This window comes from Plecotus auritus (assembly GCF_963455305.1).
Source record: "Plecotus auritus genome assembly, chromosome: 7".
Lineage (NCBI taxonomy): Eukaryota > Metazoa > Chordata > Mammalia > Chiroptera > Vespertilionidae > Plecotus > Plecotus auritus.
Window position 1 is genome coordinate 62,510,044 of NC_137774.1, and position 20,710 is coordinate 62,530,753.

The window sequence follows — 20,710 nt, forward strand, 5'->3', positions numbered from 1 at the left end:
ACACAGAATACGTGTGAATGATGCACAAGAGTTCACACAGAATACGTGTGAATGATGCCCCGAGGCTTGTGCGGGGCACTGCCTGCTCGGCCACGCAGGGCAGCTCTGCGAGCCCCTCCGGCCGAGGGTGCAGAATCTACCTTGGGTGCCCCAGGTCTGGCTGCAGTTCAGGCCCAGCGAGCAGGGTCTGTATGCCACTCCAACGCAGAGAGCCTCGCTGCCCAAGGCTTGTCCCTGAGAAGGTTGTGCCTGGGCATTGGGTGACCAGGGATGGTGATGGGTCACAGATTGTCCTTTAAGTCGATGATTGAGAGACAATATGGCAATGTGGTTATAAGAGCAGATCCTGGAGTCAGACAGACGCGGGTTCAATTCTGCTCTGCTGTGCGACTGAGCAAATCACCTGACCTCTCGGTGCCTCGGTTTCCTCCTCTAAAATATGGGTATTCAATAATACACGTGGGTGTATCCTATCCTCCCTCTCTGGCGAGTGCCCGTGAGAAGGAAGCAATGTTGTAGGCATAGCTCTAAGTGTAGTGTCCGCCAGGTAGTTACCCGGACACTGCATGGTAAGGGTCAGGGACATCACCAGGCGGGGAGGTGGGGCTCAGAGTGGCCCGTTGGAAGGCAGCTCCCTGAAATCCCGCCAGGGCGATGGAGGATTGGGGCCCACACTGAAGTCTTTGGCCCAGAGCCAGACCCAGGACTTGTTAACATGACTTTCCATAATCAGGTGCTGCTGAGGTTCCGAGACTGTGAGGGGAGGTGGTGCGGGCAAATGCCAGGAAGGAAAGGACTCAGTGTGGCCTTCCATCCCCCGGCTCATCCCCAGAGGTCAGCAGCCAACAGCCCCAAGGCCAAGTTCAGCCCACCAGCTGTTTCTGTGCAGCCTGTGAGCTAAGAAGGTTTCTTCCATGGTCGGTAAAAACAAGAGGAAAGTAATATTTCATGATACATGCAAATGACATGAAGTTCAAAATTCAGTGTTATGGAAACGCAACCACGCCCCATCACTTAATATTAGCTGTGGCCACCCTGCTTTTGAACTGCTGTGGCAGCGTGCAGCTGCCACCAAGACGGTGTGGCCCACAAGCCTAAGCCATCACTGCACGGCCCTTCACGGAAAGGTTTGCTCCAGCACGTGGCTCCCAGGCCCTGCTGCTTGTTGGAAGACTGGGAGCTTTTGAAAGCTTGATGCTCAGGTGATTCCCCAGACCAAGTAAGTCAGACTGTCCGGGGTGCAGCCAGGTCCACTACGCCGCTGAGTTTGGGAACCCCTGTCCCAGCCCCTACTGTGCACCTCCTGCCACACCTGGGAGGGCTGCCCAATGCTCAGAAAGCTTGCCAGAGTTTAGGCACCTTTTCTGCCCCGGCCTGTGGGCAGCGTTGCCGGCTGCCCCCAGGGGCCTTATTTCCAAGTGGCAGCAGCTGCTGGATCTGCCGTGGCTTCATCCTTTCACATCACCTGCTTGGCCCCTGACAGCATTTGAGTTTGAGAGTCCTGACTTAATGGTAAGGATGTGCCCAACACATCTCAGACTCTAACACGCACACGTGTCCCCGCGGTCTAGGTTCCGATTCAGGAGGGCGAGCTGCTACGGTGTGACCTGGTGCCTGGCAGTGAGGCTGTCGGCCTGGATTCTCGAACTTCCATGTGGCCTGGAGTCTCCCGGGGGCTGTGAAAACACAGTTTCTGATTCCGGAGGCCTGGGGGGGACTGAGACTAGCCTTTCAGCAAGTCCCCCCACCCCACCTGGTGCCACCACTGCAGCCGGATGCGGAGAAGCACGGCTCGAGGCTGGGCAGCGTGCGCTTGACCCTCCGCCTCACACCTGGTGTGGGGACTGGGAGGGCCCCCACAGCAGGGTCTTTATTCCCTCGGACCTCAGACGCCCAGCTGTTGCCGAGGGAAGCAAGTCTTTCTTGGCTTCTTGGTATCAACTGTCTGTCCAGTCCAAGCAGCCTCCTCAAGCTCAGAGCCACAATTTACAGACAAACAGAGTCCTATCCGGGTGCCGTATAGCTCTGCCCGCTCCGACAGGTCCTGGTCCTTACGTCCTCCCAAGAGGCGTCCCCAGCAGAGGTCTCCCCTTAGATACCACAGGGGCCCTGCTTCAGCAGATCTGAGGCCAGATATGGGGTGTTGGTGGAGCCAGGCCTGCAGCCACAGCCAGGAGGGGAGAGGCCGCCCCCTGAGCTGCGGTGCTGGGCTACGGGAACTCTGGCGGCGCCTTGCGGGGGTCGGGCTGGGCCCAGCGCCATCTGCCACAACTGCCTAGAACAAGAATGACCTCCCAGGCCAGGACCAGTTTCCTGGAATCCTTGAACCTGAGAGGGCTGGCAGCTGGACCTGGATGGGTAAACTTGAGTTGATCAGAGATTGTGAATTATTTAATTCTCTTCCTGGGCCTTCAGGGCAAGGACTGGCTGCCTCACAGGGCTCTTCCTTGGCTCAGAGGCTCCTGCCACTGTCCATCCCAGGCAGCCCATGTGGCAGGACTGGGTGGGCAGGCGCACGGGGAGGCCTGGCAGCCTTTGCAAGCCCTGGCTCTTCACCCGCCACGGTGACCTTGGGCAGCGGCAGTGTCAGTGGGGCCACCACAGTGACCTTGGGCAGCGGCAGTGTCAGTGGGGCCACCACAGTGACCTTGGGCAGCGGCAGTGTCAGTGGGGCCACCACGGTGACCTTGGGCAGCGGCAGTGTCAGTGGGGCCACCACGGTGACCTTGGGCAGCGGCAGTGTCAGTGGGGCCACCACAGTGACCTTGGGCAGCAGCAGTGTCAGTGGGGCCACCACGGTGACCTTGGGCAGCGGCAGTGTCAGTGGGGCCACCACAGTGACCTTGGGCAGCGGCAGTGTCAGTGGGGCCACCACGGTGACCTTGGGCAGCGGCAGTGTCAGTGGGGCCACCACAGTGACCTTGGGCAGCAGCAGTGTCAGTGGGGCCACCACAGTGACCTTGGGCAGCGGCAGTGTCAGTGGGGCCACCACGGTGACCTTGGGCAGCGGCAGTGTCAGTGGGGCCACCACAGTGACCTTGGGCAGCGGCAGTGTTGGTGGGGCCGTGCAGGACTGACGAGTGTGAGGGAAGTGCAGAGGCAGGCACAGGCTGGCGCCCAGCAAGCGGCTCTCCTAGCAGCATAGAGCAGATGTTAGTTATGATTCGTTAGTGATGTGAACCCTTCTGCCGCAGCCTCCCTCCCGTTCTCGTGTAGCCTGGCAGGCAGAACCGTACCTATTTGGCAGCCACTATATTCACTCTGATATTCAACTCCCATTTAAGTGCCTACTGTGTACTGGCCATGGTTCTAGGCCAGTGCCATTCAATATAAATATAACACAAGCCCCAAGTCTAACCCACATAAGCAACTTTAAATTTTTTAAAAAGTGAAAAGAGCCCTAACCGGTTTGGCTCAGTGGATAGAGCATCGGCCTGCCGACTGAAGGGTCCCAGGTTCGATTCCGGCCAAGGGCACACACCCGGGTTGCGGGCTCAGTCCTAGTAGGGTGTGTGCAGGAGGCAGCCAATCAATGATTCTCTGTCATCATTGATGTTTCTCTCTATCTCTCTCTCTCTCTCTCTCTCTCTCTCTCTAAAATCAATTATATATGTGTGTGTGTGTGTGTGTGTGTGTGTGTGTGTGTGTGTGTGTGATCCTGGGGCACAGCCTGGAGCTTGGCAGGGGCTGGGGATCAGTGGTCCAGGGGCCACTGCTCCACGTGGGAACAGCAAGAAGCAATTTTGGAAACTGGAGGAGCAGAGGGGAGGGATGGGGCAGGAGGGGGCGGCCAGGCCCTCTAAGCACTGGGAAGGAGTTTGGGTTTTACTCCAAGTGTGGTGGGAAGCTGTTGCTGGACTCATTGCAAGAAAATGCAAGGTCTTCTGGACAAAAAATTTTGAACTCTCACTCTTTGTCTAAGGCAAATCCTATATAATAAAATCCCAGTAACCAAAATGGTGAGATGACCAGAGCGACCAGACCAGAGACCAGAACATCACGGCCCCTCGCCCTGGCTGGCCCCGCCCCTCAGGGAGCAGTTAGGGGTGATCAGGCAGGCAGGCAGAGCAATTAGGGGTGATCAGGCAGCAGTCAGAGGCAGTTAGGGGCAATCAGTCAGGCAGGTGAGTGGTTGGGGCGATGAGGCAGGCAGGCAGAGGTGGTTAGGGGCAATTAGGCATGCAGGCAAGTGGTTAGGGACGATCAGGCAAGCAGGAGAATGGTTAGGGGCAATCAGGCAGTCAGGTGATTGGCTAGTGGCGATCAGGCAGGCAGGCGAGCAGTTAGGAGCCAGCAGTCCTGGATTGTGAGAGGGATGTCTGACTGCCAGTTTAGGCCGGATTCCGCAGGGATCCCTGCAGGATCAGGCCTAAACTGGCAGTCAGACATTCCCTGAAAGGTCCCGGATTGCAAGAGGGTGCAGGCCAGGCTGAGGGGACTTCTCCCCCCTGCCCCCCCCTCCCCCCTAGTGCATGAATTTCGTGCACCAGTCCTCTAATAATAATAATAGGTTTAAGATGCCATGTATTATTGCCTTTAATCTGGTAATGGGAAGGACTTGCAAGGTGGGCAGTTAAATATGGAGTGTGTTTCTATAGAAGGGCATGGAGTCTGTTGGTCGGCAAGGGAGAATAGACTCAGCCCCGAGCAGAAATCATTCTGTGGGGTCTGGGGGCTTACTGACCGGCCTGGCCTCATAATCTAGAAGTGGGAGGGAGGCCCCCAGCCTCCGCTCTCCTCACCCTCGGCTCACCCTCATGCCTCCTGGTTCCTGCTCTTATTACAGCTTTTATTAGTCAATCAGGCTGCTATGACAAAATACCCCTACTGGCGGCTTAAACAACAAAAACTTTTCCCACCATTCTGGAGGCTGAAAGTCCAAGGTCCAGGCGCCTCCTGAGGCCTCTGTGGCTGCAGCTGCCGCCTCTGGCTATGTCCTCACAAGGTCTCTCCTATGAGAGGGCCCCTGGTGTCTCTTTGGGTGTCCAAATGTCCTCTTCTTATGATCAGGCCAGTCAGGTCGGATTAGGGCCACCCTGTTGGCCCCATTTAACTTTAGCATCTCTTTAAAGACCCTAAAGTGCAGTCAATTCTAAGGTCCTGGGGGTTAGGACTTCAACATATGAATTTGGGGGACACAATTGAGCTCCAAGTGGCAGGTGGATGGAAGGAGAGCAGGTGCCCCCCACCCCTACACACAGAGCAGTGATCATATTTAGAATGTTTATGTAAAAGGCCCTTCCCCCAGGAAAGGTTTCCAATCATAATCAACCCTCGAAACCACACCCAGGCTAGCAGCTGAATGTCAACCCTGCCCCACCCAGCCCTGAAGGCCAGGCATACTTACTGAACACCTACTGTGTGCAAGTTCCAAACTCAAGCATTGGGAAATCCAGGGACCTCCCCACCCAGTAGCACGGATTAGAGAGGGATGTAAATAGCCATGATCTGAGACAGAGGGAAGTAAAATAGAAGGAGTTGGTCCACAGGGCAAGGGCGGGAGGAGGAGGAGGATGACAAGGTGACTTCCATTCGGGGCGGGGCCGGGCGGGGGGTGCGGGGGGGGGGGTGGTGGGGCTGGAAATGAAGTAGGTACTGCTTTCCCCTAACTGGACAGATGGGGAAACCAGGGCACAGAGAGGGTAAGTTGATTCCACAGTCACGCAGTGAGTGACGGCTGGGATTTAAACCCACGCTCTTAAGCACTATCCTGTTTTAAAGGGGAATGAGGGGGCCACACTGAACGGCATCTTGAAAGCCAGCTAAGGGCTCCTCCTTTATTCTGCAGACACAGGGGCGCCCTTGACAGTTTCTGACAGAAGTGTGACCCGGACCAGCGGGGCCTGGGGAAGTGCAGTGCGGGGCTCCAAGCTTTCCTTTCTGAGCTGGGAAACGCCCCTGCCGGCACCGTCCTTTCCTTTCCGAGGCCGCCTCGCAGGTGAGTGTGCACGCCCAGCAGCCACCTGCACTGTTCCACCCCTTCCCCCGCAAGGACAACAGCCAGCACCCCGCCACGCCCAGCGCTTTTCGAGCATTGGCCCCTTTCAGCCCTTCCTGAAAATGCAGGCCCGGGAGGTGGGGGCATAGACAGATGAGCCCTTGTGATGGTCTGAGACTCCACTCACCTCTGACTCTGAAGCTCACATTGTGAATAATAGTAGAATAATTCGTGTTTCCTGGTGGCAAATAGAGATGCTATAGAGCTGGACCTATTGCGTGAGCCTCAAAATTTTACCAGGGTGACCTTATTTTTCTGACTCTCGTCAGGACACGGCCTTTTCTTCCCAGTGGGGTAACCATCTCCATCCTCCGCCCCTACTCCCCGCCCACTGGCCTGTTCCGAGGCTTGGCAGACATTTTCCCCTTCAAGTCGCCTCCAGCCTTAGCAGGGAGGGAGGCAGGGAGCACATGAAACTGGCCACATTCCTCCCCACCAGCTGTCAACACACACCACCCACCCTGGGCAAGTGGCCGCTTGCATGCTGGGGAGGGGAGGGCCGTGGGCTTGTGTGCTTACGGTTGGCACCCCCAAGTTGTCTGCCCATTAGGATGCGATGGCATGGCGCCTGGCATCAGGCCTGGGGGGCGAGCTGTCTCCCCACGTGAACGTAATTGTACATTATAAAGCCCGGAGCAGCCGCGTCCCAGCAACAAGGAAGCAAACAAGGCTTCAAGACTCTGTCAACAAGGGTTTGGAGACAGGAGCCACCCAGGAAATGCGCGTTCCGAGGCTGCCGCCTCCGCGGGACGCCGTCCCGGGCTCACCCTGTGCCCGGGAGTGAAGGAAGGGCCCGCCTGCCTCCATGGGGAGCACTGTCGAGCTGGAGAGGCCCAGGCCGAGTTTCCCAGCTGTCTTGGACCCCCTCTCTGTGAGGCTTTTAAACATTTTATAAAAGTAACGAGTTTTTGGAAACTTGCAAATACTAGAACCCAGGCTGAAGAGTCCTCTAACCTGAACTTCTCCAAAAGCCCCAGTGGACACTTGATCCCAACCCACCCAGCATCGCCTGCCCCTTCCCCTAAAGTCACAGCTAAAGGCTAAGATCCCTACACTCATTTTTTTAATTGAATTAATTGGGGTGACATTGGTTAATACAATTATATCAGTTTCAGGTGTCTAACAACCGTCTTTCCTGACAATCCATTTTCCCATAAAGCTATAATCTCACTTTTTGCCCTATTGATATAAAAAAATAACTTTCTCCTTTATTACTTTTTAATCATACAAGCAATATCTGTGCATTGTAGAAAATTACAAACCACAGATAAACTAAGAACATTTTTTAAACAGCCATAGATCCTTCCCCACCAAGATCACCAGTATAACCATCTTTTTAACCCCATGCAGATTGTTCTTCCTCTGCACATAAACCCAGTTTTTTAAACAGAAACAGTTAAGCACCCTTCTCAGGCTCCGGGTGTGTCACATGTGCCCTGGCATCCTGCTGCCCTGTCGCCAGGAGTCCACACAGAGAAGACAGCGGCGAGGGTTTCATGGGCACAAGGTGTGGTCATCTTTCAAACCTGCGTATGGCACTGGCCACCCGTCGAACAAGGAAATGACAAACCAGGAGCACGCTGGCCTTCTGACAGGACAGTTCCTCCAAGGCGTAGCCTGTTGGCCAGAGGCCAGATGAGTGCTGCTTCCCCTTTAAAAGGCCATTCCAACGTCAGGGGTTTTTCCGGCAGCCTGGCCACACCTGATGTCCTGGAGTTTAGGGCTGTGGGCTGGGTGGCAGGTCATGTGTCAGACGCCTCCTGGGATGGAGGCTGATGTAATCTTAGGCTGGTAGTAGAAAAACCAACAGAACGGGTTTTGTAAGAACACAGCCTGGCACAGCACTGGGGGCTGAGGGGTCCACACAGTGGTTACCCTTGAGCCGCGGGTGGCGAGGTATTTATCTAACCTGGTGCGTGAAGGAGACGGGAGGACCTCGGCCGAATCTGTCTCCCTGAGCAGCGTGGCACACGGAGATGGTTTTTAGATGGTGCGCTGAGAAACGCCTTTCATCTCACTAGTAATTGTGCTGTATTAGAAAACATATGTAATTAGTAACCTGGAACCTGTGATTTTGTGGACATTGTTGCTTAGGACAAAGCTCAAGCAGATCTTTAAGTAAAAACAAGAGTGAGTCAACATAAAGGAAGGTATTGAGTCAAGGAGAGTATAATTGGTACCCAGCTGCAGCCCAAATCAAGAAGGCAGCGCCCACAGTGTGTCTTTGGGCACCAAGAGTTAGCCCCTGAGCACAAGGCCAGTGCCACCGTCAGCGCCAGCCTCGACCTGCTCTCGAGGCCAGAGGCCCCTTCAGCGGCAGCTCCTTGGCCTTCGCCTTGCAGTGGGAGCTGGGTCAAGGGTCTAGAAGGAACTGGGACCAAGCAGTCAGCGCAGGTGCATGATCTGAGTTCTCAAAACCGGGCGCTGGGCCAGGCTGGCACTCCTGCAACCTTGTGGCAAACGCCTCTGAACCGTGGGCTTCGGTTCACCACCTTCACCATAACTTGAGCGTTAATTTTTGAAGTGATACTTTTTTTAATTGATTTTTTTAGACAGAGGGAGAGGGGGAGAGAGAAACACCAATGTGAAAGCGAAATAGCCATCGGCTGCCCCCTAGACACCCCTTAAGGGGTGGAGCCCTCAACCGGGCGTGAGGCCTTTTCTCCAGCAGGAGCCCCAGTCCACCGAGAGTGCTGACTGACCGTCCCTCCCAGGTGCCTGTCTCGTGAGGACCCTGCGGCCTGCTTTTCATGTGGTGCCCGAGGGGCGAGGGTGTGGGATGCGCTGAACTCCCGGCTGAGCCTACGGTGGGGGGTGGGCAGGGCGGTGTCACCCCCAGAGAGCAGGCCAGGTTCCCCACGGCCCGGTGCCTGCTCCCACTCCTGGCAGGGCTTGGCTAGTGCTGCCCCAGCAGCAGCTCTGAGCACTTCCCTGACATCATCCCTCATCTTCCATCTGGACCGGCCCCATGGGCACTGGCAGGATGGAGGCTGGCAGGTCGGTGGAGGTCGGGGCAGCCCCGCCCGCTCACTGTGCCCCTGTTGGCTCCTGTTGTGGTCATGCGGTTCTCAGCTCTCCTGGGCCGCACTCAGGGCCTGCAGCTGGCCTAACGGCTCCCTCCTCTCCCACACCCCAGGTACAAAGCTCAGCCGGAACGGCTCTCGGGGAAGATGGCTTCATTTTGCCTGGGGGAAAGGGAGCATGATGGCACTGGAGCAGTGACCAGATACTCAGGCTTTAAAGAAGGTAGCAGGAGGAGAGAGCACGGGGGGCCCCTACCCCGCTGATGCAGCGGCCTTCAGCAGGAGCCCCCACTTCTCTCCCAGGAGCTTAGCATTAGCCCGGGAGGAAGAGCTGTATCTGGGCCGGCACTGCTGCAGCACTCAGGACGTGGGATGAGCCTCTGTGAGGATGAGCCACAGAAAGGGATCCACAGGCCGGTCAGCAGCTCCGTGCTTCGCTCTCCCGGCCTCAGCACCTAGCAGAGACGCCCAGGGCCAGGGCACCGCGGGGAGTGAGGCTCCATCCACAGGCCGCTCGCCCGTCTCCCTTCCGCTGGGACAGTGTAGGAAGTGCTCTTTTGGAGGCCAGCGCCCATGGGCCGCGTCCACATGCTGGGAGCTAGGAGCGGGTAGGGAGAGCTGTTCACAGGAGTGGTCTGGGAAAGCCAGTTGCCGGCCATGGGGGTCATGGGGACCACTGGAGACACTGGGGACCATGGGATTTCTGGCCAGGGAAGGACCAGTCCCACAAGGGGCGGAGCCTGGTGCCACATCTCCAGCTGGCCATGTCCCCGTGAGTGCCAGTCCCAACAGCCCAGGTGAGGCGGGGCCATTGAATGACTCTGCTCCTTGCATAAATAATGACAGTCGGTCGTCGCAGCTACCGTGGCTCAGGCCGCGTGCAGGCCCTGTGCGCAGCGCTTCCCAAGCTGTCTCTCCCTGAAGCCCGGCACTGCCTCGGAGGCACGGGTACTGTTATCCCAGGTTACAGGTGAGACTCCAAAGGCCAACCTGTTGTTGTCGTGGCTTGAGCCCCTCCTTGAGGAAACAGCAGAGCCAGGCCCTAACTAGGCCTTACCCCAGCCCCTCTGTGAGCCCCCAGTGGGGATGTGAGTCATTTCCGGGTCCTTCATGGTGGGCGTCGGTGGCCTATCAAAGGCCGGGGGTGCACCCATCTGCGCGGCACATGGGACCTCCTCACTGCCTGTGAGGTCTCCCTGCCCCAGAGGTTGAGAGAGGGACTCCACCCTCACCCAACACAGAGTGAGGCAGTGGGACACTTACCGTTGTGCTCCCCATCACCCCGGACAACACCCCAACATGTGGGGAAGTGACCCCAAAGGTCACCTCTTGAGGCACGGGAATGTGGCCACCACCTGGACACCACAGAGACAGAAGCGAGTGACCCACCCCTGACCCTGCCACAGGACTGGCCGTGAAGTCTTAGCATTTCGGGGCCGGAACGACTGTGCGGCGCTCCCGAGACCGTGCGTCTGACCGCCCACCTCGCGGCCAGCAGACAAGGAGCACATTTATATCAAGATCTGCAGGCGAGGGCCAGGCGGCTGGCTGATGGCAGTGGGGCTGTCCCTCCAGCGCTCCGGCCCAGCCCACCCGGCCTGGTCACCCAAAGGCGACAGTATTAACACCTCCGCTCGCCTAAAGCACCTTTCGGAACTGCTCCCCACCCCGCAGCGAGCCCCAAGCGCAGCTGCTCTTCCTCGCTTTGCTCCCACAGCCCTTGCGATGGTTTGCACCCCACCCTCACAGCAGCCTTTCCATTCTGGGCAGTGAGGAGGCTTCCAGTTTGAGGGTGTTACGATGCTGCAATCGCCATCGGCGCTGCGCTCACGGGGGTATGCACGCACCCACGCATGCAAGCTCCCGCGCAGCATGGGCAAGAAGGGGACGTGCAGGGTCCTGGCCAGCACATTCTAAATGCCACAGGAGGCCACCTGCTCTCCAGTGACTGCGCCAGGGCCGCCATCAGCACACACACCACACTGGCCAGGCAGGGGTTCACAACTTGACTGTGTGTTGATGGATGCTTGGCGCCTACAACAGTGCTGAGCACACAGTCAGTGCTTAACAGTTACTGACTGAATAAATGAATAGATTAAACCTTGATATGTATTAACCAATATTACACCAATAAATCTAATTTTTTAAAAACATTGATATGGTCCAAAATACAAAAGGTACATAAGGAGTAACTTGCTTTCAAGTCTCCTTCCTGCCTGTCCCCCAGCCGCTCCTGTGAACACTTTCTGGTGCCCCCTCCCCGCCCAGAGGTAAATGTCTCTCTTGTCTACACAAATGCATGCCGGCTGTACATGCTGATCTGCCCTTTCTTTTCTTCCCCTTAACCATACACCCTGGCAGCATCCTCCTCCTCTAATCAGCTCAAATAAGGTCTTGGAAGGAGCCACTTTCCTTACCGCCTCCCTCCGTCCCACGAGTTTGGCTTTATGCTGAGCACCGCCTTGGCGAGCACGAGCAGGCGGTGGATCTGTTGCTACACTGCAGGCTTCCCCGACACCCACCAGAGCACGTGCAAGAGGTCGGGTGTCTCACCTCGACGAGTGGCCAGGAGCCAGGGGACCTGCTGTCTATTTCCATATCTACCTCTGACTCACTGAGACCGTGGGTAAGTCCCGCTGTGCGCTCTGTGAAATGGGCATAACTATGCCGCCCCGGACGTAAAGAAGGGCAGGGAGACAGAGGAGGATGCTGGGCGGAGATCGCATGTCTGTGGCAGTGCAGGTAGAAAGTAATCACCAGATAATTTCCTGAAGGGCGGTGAGCAAGGTGACTGTCAGTGCTACACAGAGCAGCCCTTTTTCAAATAGTGAAATTATTTTCATGTGCATTACAAAAAAAGGTTGAGCACAGCAAACCTATTTCACAGGCACAGCACTGCTTAGTATTCAGGACAAGGCTGAATTTTTTAAAGCAGAAAAGTGAGCCGAGGTGATGATTTCTGTTAAGTAAATAATGATACCAGTGCTATAGGGATTCAGCAAGAGCCGTGAAGGCAAATCGCTGATGTTCAGAAACATTGAATTAGCAGGTACTGAGGAAAATAACATAAGCTTACAGAGACTGAAGGGCAAACCCATTTTAAAGACTTCTCTCTATTTACTGCAGATCCGCAGGCACAGGAGGCCAGGTGCCAGCACACGTGTCCTTTGGAGGGCCAGGGAGCTTAGTGTCGGCTTTGCGGGTCACGTGTGCCTCTGTCACGCCACGGTCCTCCCTTCCACCCCTTCGCAGAGGGGATAAAAGGAGATGGAAAAAATAAAAGAAAATCATTTTGGAAAAAAAAATCCATAAAAACCATTCGTAGCTGAAGGGCTGTACAAAAGCAGGCCTCGGGCTGCATGTCGAGCGGAACGTTGCAGGCCCGTGCAGTAAGGGAAGCAGTGTACTGAGCGTAACAGTGGCTCGTGCACCAAATACAGGAAAAGCAACCTGAGTGGGCCCATTTATTAATGACATTTATTCATCGGTAATATTCATGTTTTCCTTTCTCAACATTATTTTGAGCTCACAGACTTTTTATGCATTTAATGTTGCAATTTATTGCAGGTTTTTTAAGATGCTCAAATCACCCCCCCCCCCGCCCCTTTGGCAGGAAGAGCCCCTTCAAGGGGTCCTTTGAGTGGCCCAGGTGCCTTTCTCTGCTTTCTGCTATGATCACATAGCACAGGTTCCTCTTGTACATTTCCTGCACCAAAGAGGCACAGCCATTTGCTAAGAAGCCCTGGGTGTTTTTGGTCAGGAATGGCATACAGAGACCAAAATCTGGGTGCCTGCAATGCACATATTTGCCTTTATCAATGGAAATGATGTCCAGGACACGCCTCGGCCCCTGGAGAAACCCCAGCCCCTCCCCTGATGTTGTCCTGCAGTAGGAACAGCAAGCACAGCGGGGCTCCAGCCCGGCGGGGCACGGACAGCCTACCTGTTCCAGAGCTGCCCTGGCAGATGCAGAAACATGAACAACTTTTTTTAAAAATATAGTTTATTGAATTTTACAGAGAGGAAGGGAGATGGATAGAGACTTAGAAACATCGATGAGAGAGAAACATCAATCAGCTGCCTCCTGCACATCCCCTACTGGGGATGTGCCTGCTACCAAGGTACATGCCCTTGACTGGAATCGAACCTGGGACCCTTCAGTCCGCAGGCCGACGCTCTATCCACTAAGTCAAACCGGTTAGGGCCGTGAACAACTTTTTAATCACCAGAGTCACATCCATTTTCCAGCGAACCTTCAATTAACTATAAAAATCCAGCTACCCACACACTTATTCCCTGATAACCTTGTATAATTGAGGTTTTAGTGCAACAGTAAGTACAGGGGATTTTAATGAAAGCATCTAACCTATGATTGACAAGGGTCGCTAGGTCATATGTCCATATACACCAACACAGGGGACAAAAAACGAGCAGAGTGGGCTGCGTGTAAAAAGACAGGGAATGGGAGACGAGGCGTGACGGGCACGCAGGCTCCGGCTCGGGGCAGCTGCTGCGCAGCCCCAGCAGAATATTGCCACAGGGGGACAGTCGTCAGGTCATTCTGATTTTTCAAAAGAGGAAGAAGATCAGGATTTTTTTTTTAAATGTGAAATCTCAATTTCAAAATGGCAATGGATTTAAGTATTTGGTTAAAACCTTATTCAGATATAATTTATATACAATAAAATACCTCCATTTTAGGTATAGTATTTGATGAGTTTTTACAAATATATGCACCCCAATTAAACATCTCACTCAATATGTAGAATATTTTCATCATCTCCAAAAGCTTCCTCTATGTATCTTTCTAGTCAAACCACTGCTCACCAGGGCCAGGGCCTCACTGGCATGTCTCCTGTCCCTGTAGATGAGAATGTCTTTTCCGTAGAAATGGAATCATATAGCAGGAATTCTTTTGTGCCCAGCTTCAGTTACTCAGCAATGATTTGTTAATGCCATCCACATTGTATATGTTCCAATATTCAGTTCCTTCTCATTGCTAAAGAGTTTTCCATGGTCTGGATATGCCCCAGTTTATTTATTCACACATTGGTCATTTGGCTTGTTTTTAGTTTGAGGTTATTAATGAATAAGGCTGCTATAAATGTATACATAAAAGTCTTTGGTTGAGCATATTTTTAATTCTCTGGGGTAAATAAAAGTAGAATTGCTAGGTTATATGATAAGCGTCCTTTTAACTTTATGAGAAACTGCCAAACTGTTTTCCAAAGTGACTGTACCATTTTGCGTTCCAGCCAGTCACGTCGGAGAGTTCCGATTGCTCCACGTGCTCGCCAGCCCTGGCGCTGTCACGCCTGGTGGGTGGGAGGTGGCCTCTCCATGTGCTCTGGATTTGCATTTCCCCAGTGAGTAATGAGTGAAGCATCTTTTCATGTGCTCATGGGCCATTCATACATCCTCTTCTGCCTGTCTTTTCAAACCTGTTGCCCATTTTTGTTGGGCCTCTTGCTTTCTTATTGAGTTCTCAGGACTCTTTATGTATTCTTCACACAGATTCTTTTTCAGACATGTTATTACAAATATTTTCTCCTGGCTTTCTCTTTCATTTTCTTAACAGTGTCTTTTGAAAGTAAGATTTTATTTTAACCAAATACACCTTATAGGTTTTTTCCTTTTCTGATTCATGGTTTGGTGACCCTCCTTAAACAGCGCTGCCCACATGACATGCATAGATGTCCCCTGTCTTCCTTCTGCGTGGCCCACAGCGTAAGGTCTTGTGTTTCAGTCTCTGATCTATTTTAAGTTAATGTTTGTATATAGTGTGGAGTAGGGGTTGAAATTCACCTTTTTCTTTATGGACATCCATTTGTTTCAGCATCTGGTTGAAAAGACTATCCTTCCTACATTAAAGTACCTTGGCAGCTAGTTCTGGACCCTCTTTCCCATTCCATTGGTCAATAGGTCTATCATTACACCAATGTCACACTGTTCTGATTATTTCATCTTATAGTAAGTCTTGATTCAGATGGTATATGCCTTTCAACTTTGTTCTTCTTTTCCAAAGTGTTTTTTTTTTCTATTTTATTTTGCTTTTCCATATGAATTTTAGAATCAGCTTATTGATTTCTGCTAAAAGTTGCTGGGATTTTGATTAAGATTCAGTTATCTCTAGAGATTAATTTGGGGTTAACTGACATGTTAACAATATTGAGTCTGCTGACCCATGAACATGGTGTATCTTGCCATTTATTTAGGTTTTCTTTAAGTAATTTAAAAAAATAACCACTAAGGATGACAAGGAAATTACATGGGGAAAGAATAGTCTTGGTGTTAGGACAAGTGGCTATCTGCATACAAAATAATGAAATTGAACCCCTACCTCACACCACATACAAAAATTCCTTCAAACTGGACCAAAGACCTAAATATAAAAGCTAAAATCTTGAAACTCTTAGAATAGATAGTAGGAATAAATCTTTATGACCTTGGATTAGGCAATGTGAGAGCAACAAAAGAAACATAGACAAATTGGTTTTCATCAAATTTAAAAAGTTTTGTGCTTCAAAGGACACAGTCAAGAAGGTGAAAAGATAACCACAGAACATCTTTGCAAATCCTACATCTGATAAGGAACGTATATGGAAAATATAAATAACTCTTAGAACTTAGCAATAAAAAGACAAATAGACCAATTAAAATACATGTGCAAAGGATCTGAATACATATTTCTCCAAAGATTTATTGGCCCTTTAATGACTGTATTGGCCAATAACCCATGAAAAGATGATCAACAACATGAGTCATCAGAAAAAAGCAAATGAAAAACAGAATAAGCACCACGTCACACCCACTAGGATGGCTACAGTAACTTTTTAACGGCCATTGGCAAAGTTGGAAGATGTGAAGGAACTGGAACCCTCATGCACTGCAGTGGGAGCTCTTGGAAAGGTTAGACAGAGAGAGCTCACCATCTGATCCAGGGGCAGGTCCTCTCCAGGGTATGAACCCAAGAGAAGTGAAAACATGTCCACACCAAAATGTGTATACACATGTTTATAGTAGCATAATAGCCAACTGTCCATTACTTGATGAATGGATAAATAAAATGTGACATATCCATAATAGGGAATATTATTTGACAATTAAAAAAACGCTGCTACAGGCTACAACATGGATGAGCCTAGAAAACATTATGAGAAGTGGAAGAAACCAGCACAAAGGGCTACATAATGTATGGTTGTATTCATATGAAATCTCCAGAATAGGTAAATCTACAGAAACAGAAAATAGATTAGTGGTTGTCTGGGGTAGGGGAGGGTGGAGGGAGGGACAGGAAGTGAGGGATAGAGTTTCTTTTGGGGGAAGACAAAAATGGTTTAAAATTTATTGTGGTGATGGTTGAACAATTCTGTGGATATACTAAAATCCACTGAATTCCACACTTTAAATGGGTGAATTCTATGCGATGTGAATTATATTTCAATAAAGCTGTTATTTTACAAAGGGATTTTTTTAAAATCCTCATTTGATGATATGTTTTTACTGATTTTTAGAGAGAGGAAGGGAGAGAAAGAAACATTGCTGTGAGAGAGGAACATTGATCGGTTGCCTCTCATAGATGCCGCACCTGGGAATGGGACCCATGGCCTTTTTGGCGCATGGGACAACGCTCCAGCGAACTGAGCCACCAGCCGGGCAAAAGGGGATTTTTTTAATATGGGAGGGGGGACTTGTGCAAACCCAGTGCAGCTCCTGGCCGTCCACATGCAACCTGTCGTCCGGAGGCTCAGAACTGACCTAATGAACAGCACTTCCGTGCCTGTGGGCAGAATAGCCAGTGACACCAGTCCCCTCCACCAGGGGCCGAGCGCAGTCTCAGGGCCTTTGTCTCTGACAGCGAGTGCACATGTTCTCTTAGGAACGGGCGCACACACCGCTTACTGTTTCTGAACTTGCTGCCCCGTGCGCAGGCTGGGATGGAGGCAGCCCTCTGGGACGGTTTGAGGCATGCCGGCCTCCACTCTTCCTGCGTCCAGGTTAGGGATTCCATCCCCACTGAGCTGCTTTGGGTCGGTTTAAGCTGTAAACAGATTTAAACAGCTCTCTACACAAGCTGTGTATACACTCCAAACACAGACCATCCATCACCTTGGAGGTGAAATCTGCATTGTTTGTAGCATTTACTGATTCTTACTTAGTTACTCTCCCAGGGGCCAAACCAGAGTTAGGAGGCAAGCCTTCCGCTGCCAGCTTTTATTTGCCTGTCGTTGTCGCCGTCTTTGCTGTCTGCTCTTCTATTGGTTACTGAATAGGGTCTTGTTTTCTACATAAGTGTATCTCATCATAAACAGAAGATCCCATTAAAAATAAACCCGAGGAAAACAGCATGTTGTTCATTCTAACCAGATGCTGTTGCCTGATGAGCTGTGAGCCTGAGGGTCCTGGTTAAGCGGGGCCATCAGCGGGGCTTGAAGGGTGTGAAGGGACTGACAGAGTGGCTTCGTGAAAGTGGAGGAGTGGGCCTCCGAGGAGCCTCGGGGGGGAGACGCTGAAAAGGGGAATTTCTTTTTCCTTAAGATTCTAATGGTTGCAAATGACAGGCACCCAATTTGGATTAGCAAAAGCAAGAAAGAAATGTATTGGTTCCCACAGCTGATGGAATGGCTGGATCCAGGTGTTTAAATGATGTCAGAAATCTCTCTCCATCTTATGGCTCCTGTGTGTTCGCTGTAATCTAGGGTAGTCTTCCCCACTTGGGGTGCCAAGTACCACCGACTTAGTCATCTTAGCTGGAAGGGAGTCTCTTCCGCAGATATTCCAGCATCAAGTAACAGAACTGAGTCCTGGGGTCCAAACTGGGGTGGAGGTCAATCTGGCCATTCACCCCAGCTTTGGCTGGGGGAGGGGCAGTTCACCTTCAGGGACGGCAGAGCAAGGGGGAGAGGATGCTAGAGCAGGCACCTGGCTGCCCACTGCAATGCCCCGAACGTCAGAGGAGGGCGAGGGGCATTTCAGCCAGGGAGTCGGACAGCTTCATGAAGGAGGCGGCCTGCAGCCAGCGGGGCTCGGGCTGGGCCGGGGTGCTCCTGCCGCAGGTGCCCCTCGGTATCGGTACTGGTACCGGGGAGGAGGACACAGGCTCTCCCCTGCCCACTCCCAGGTCTTGGTTAATCCTCCTAAGAAGCTGCCTCCTCGTGCCACTGGGAAACAATCAGAGAGGTTGGACAGGTCTCACCCACCTATGCAGCACCCTTGCTCGGACCCCGCCCCACTCCACCCGCATCCGCAGACAGCCCAGCGCTCTTTTCAGACGGCAGATTTGAGGGTATCGCGCCTCCAAAGGTTCAGTTCTCTTGGGATTGAAACCCAAATCCTTAGCATGGCCCACAGGGCCCTGCTCTCCTTCCAGGTTCCTTTGCTCCTGCTGTCTCCTTCCCCCTGTCCCCCACTCTGCTTTCCCCAGGGAACCCGGCTGTGACCTCCTCCAGGTACTCTCAGCCTGGGGTGTGTGAGCAGTTGTAATAACAGCAGCTGACACTTAGGAGCCAGACATTGATCCACATTCCATATTTTCATTGTCTTCACAACAACTCTCTGAGGTAGAGGATATTATTATTCCCATTTTTACAGATGAGGCATCTGAGGCAGTGAGCAAGTGATTTACTCAAAGTCACAACTGGAAAGTGGCAGAGCCAAACTCAAAGCCAGACATTTCAGCTCTAGAGTCTTCATTCTTGTAATCCTCACCTGAGGATTTTCCCCCCATTGATTTTTTGAGAGAGTGGAAGAGGGAGGAAAGGAAGAGAGAGGGAGAGGGGGAGGGAGGGAGAGAGGGAGAGAGAGAGAGAGAGAGAGAGAGAGAGAGAGAGAGATTCGTTGCCTCCCACACAAGCCCCGATGGGGGACAGGGATCGAACCCACAACCAAGGTCCGTGCCCTTGACCAGAAATAGAACCTCAACCCTTTGGTCGGCCCCAGCCACTGAAGCAAACCGGCCAGGGCCAGAGTCCTCGTTCTTAACCTCCACCCTTCCTGCCTCTGGGAGCTCAGAGCTCGGAGTCCCATCCTGATCACATTCTGCAGCCATGCATTTCTGGTGGACTGTTTCCTTCACGTTTGCCCCACTTGCTAACAGCTTGTCGGATGGCAGCTAACCAAACTGAGCACTTAGCCTGTGCGAGGCCCTGTGCTGAGCACTTTCATGGATCCCCTACTTCACCTCTCGGCAGGTCTCTAAACTAGGCTCCATTATCCCCATTTCACAGACAGTAACCCCGAGGCTGCGGGTGTAAGTGACTTGGCTGCTAGGCTGGAAGCTCCCGGAGGGCAGAAACATGTTCGTTTGCTCGGTATTGAGTCCAGAAGGACTAATCCAGTGCCTGGCATACAGTAGGCACTCAATAAATGCGTTTTGGTTGGATGGAGGAGTGGATGGATGATGAGAGATGGCAAAAAGGAAGGGAAAAAGAAGGGAGGGAGGGAAGGAGGGAGGGACAAGTGCCATATGCAACCTGGACTGCCCACCTCCCGTGGGTGCTCTGGCCAAGCTGGGACATCCTCGGCGCGAGGCTGGTGTCCTAGCTGCATGGCATGCGTGTCTCTGCAGGTGCCACGATGCAGGTGAAGAAGTACCTGGTCAAGTGCCTGCACCGGCTGCAGAAGGGCCCCGGCTACACCTACAAGGAACTGCTGGTGTGGTACTGCGACAACACCAACACCCACGGCCCCAAGCGCATCATCTGCGAGGGGCCCAAGAAGAAGGCCATGTGGTTCGTGCTCACGCTGCTCTTCGCCTCCATCGTCTTCTGGCAGTGGGGCGTCTTCATCAGGACCTACCTGAGCTGGGAAGTCAGCGTCTCGCTCTCCATCGGCTTCAAGACCATGGACTTCCCCGCCGTCACCATCTGCAATGCCAGCCCCTTCCAGTAGGTGCTAGGCTGGCCTCCCTGTGCCTTTTTTCCCCTCTCCTTCCCCCCTTCTCCCCCCACCCTGTTTCCTTTTCTCCCTTCCCGTTTCTCTCCCTTTCTCTCTCTTTTTCTTACCCCCTTTTCCCTCCTTTATCTCCCTATTCCTTTCCTTCCCTTCTTTCTTTCCCTATTTGCTTCCATCCCTTTGCAGCAAGTAAGATTCAAAATTCATAAACCTCCCAGGCTTAAAGAGAACCTGGGGCATATCTAGCAGTCCCTGTCTTCAGGCACACCAATGCCTAATGGTTGCTTCGATATGTGTGTTTAGCACACCTACTATGTGCCAGGCACTGCTATGGGTACTGGGAGTACATCAGTGAATAGAAGTCCCTCTTCACAGCCTACCAAAGAAAACAGACATTAATCTTTTTTTTCTTAAATATTAAATTAATTATAATAGCTCAATAATTATAAAGTGATGATAAAAAAAAATAAGTACAGCAGCCATGCATCGAGGGCTTGTGAAATGCCAGGCAGTATGTTGAGGGTAACTCATGTAATTCTAATCCACACAACTATGTGGGGGCACTCCTGTCATAGCCCCAAGTTACAGGCCAGGAAATGGAGATTCAGAGAGGTCAAGGAACCTGCCCCGAGACACACAGTGGGCAACAGTGGCATTTGAACTCAGGCCTGATCTGAGTCTAGGCTGCCACCTTTAAGCACTCGATGGCAAGGCCTCTGAGGGGGAAACACAAGGAGACCCAACCTAGCCAGGGCTGAGGAGAGGCAGCGGGTCAGTCAGAGAAAAATGCCCTGAA

The 20,710-nt window shown here is 52.4% G+C and overlaps 1 protein-coding gene across 1 annotated transcript in view; it reads left to right on the forward strand.

The window, feature by feature from the left end:
- Nucleotides 1-20,710, forward strand: part of SCNN1B (sodium channel epithelial 1 subunit beta) — a 47,674-nt gene that overhangs the window by 11,156 nt on the left and 15,808 nt on the right. Inside the window, exons 2-3 of the mRNA XM_080680051.1 lie at nt 5,789-5,938; nt 19,589-19,907. Coding sequence (XP_080536177.1) covers nt 19,597-19,907 — 311 coding nt within the window. The 5' untranslated portion in view covers nt 5,789-5,938; nt 19,589-19,596. The remainder of the gene's footprint in view (nt 1-5,788; nt 5,939-19,588; nt 19,908-20,710) is intronic.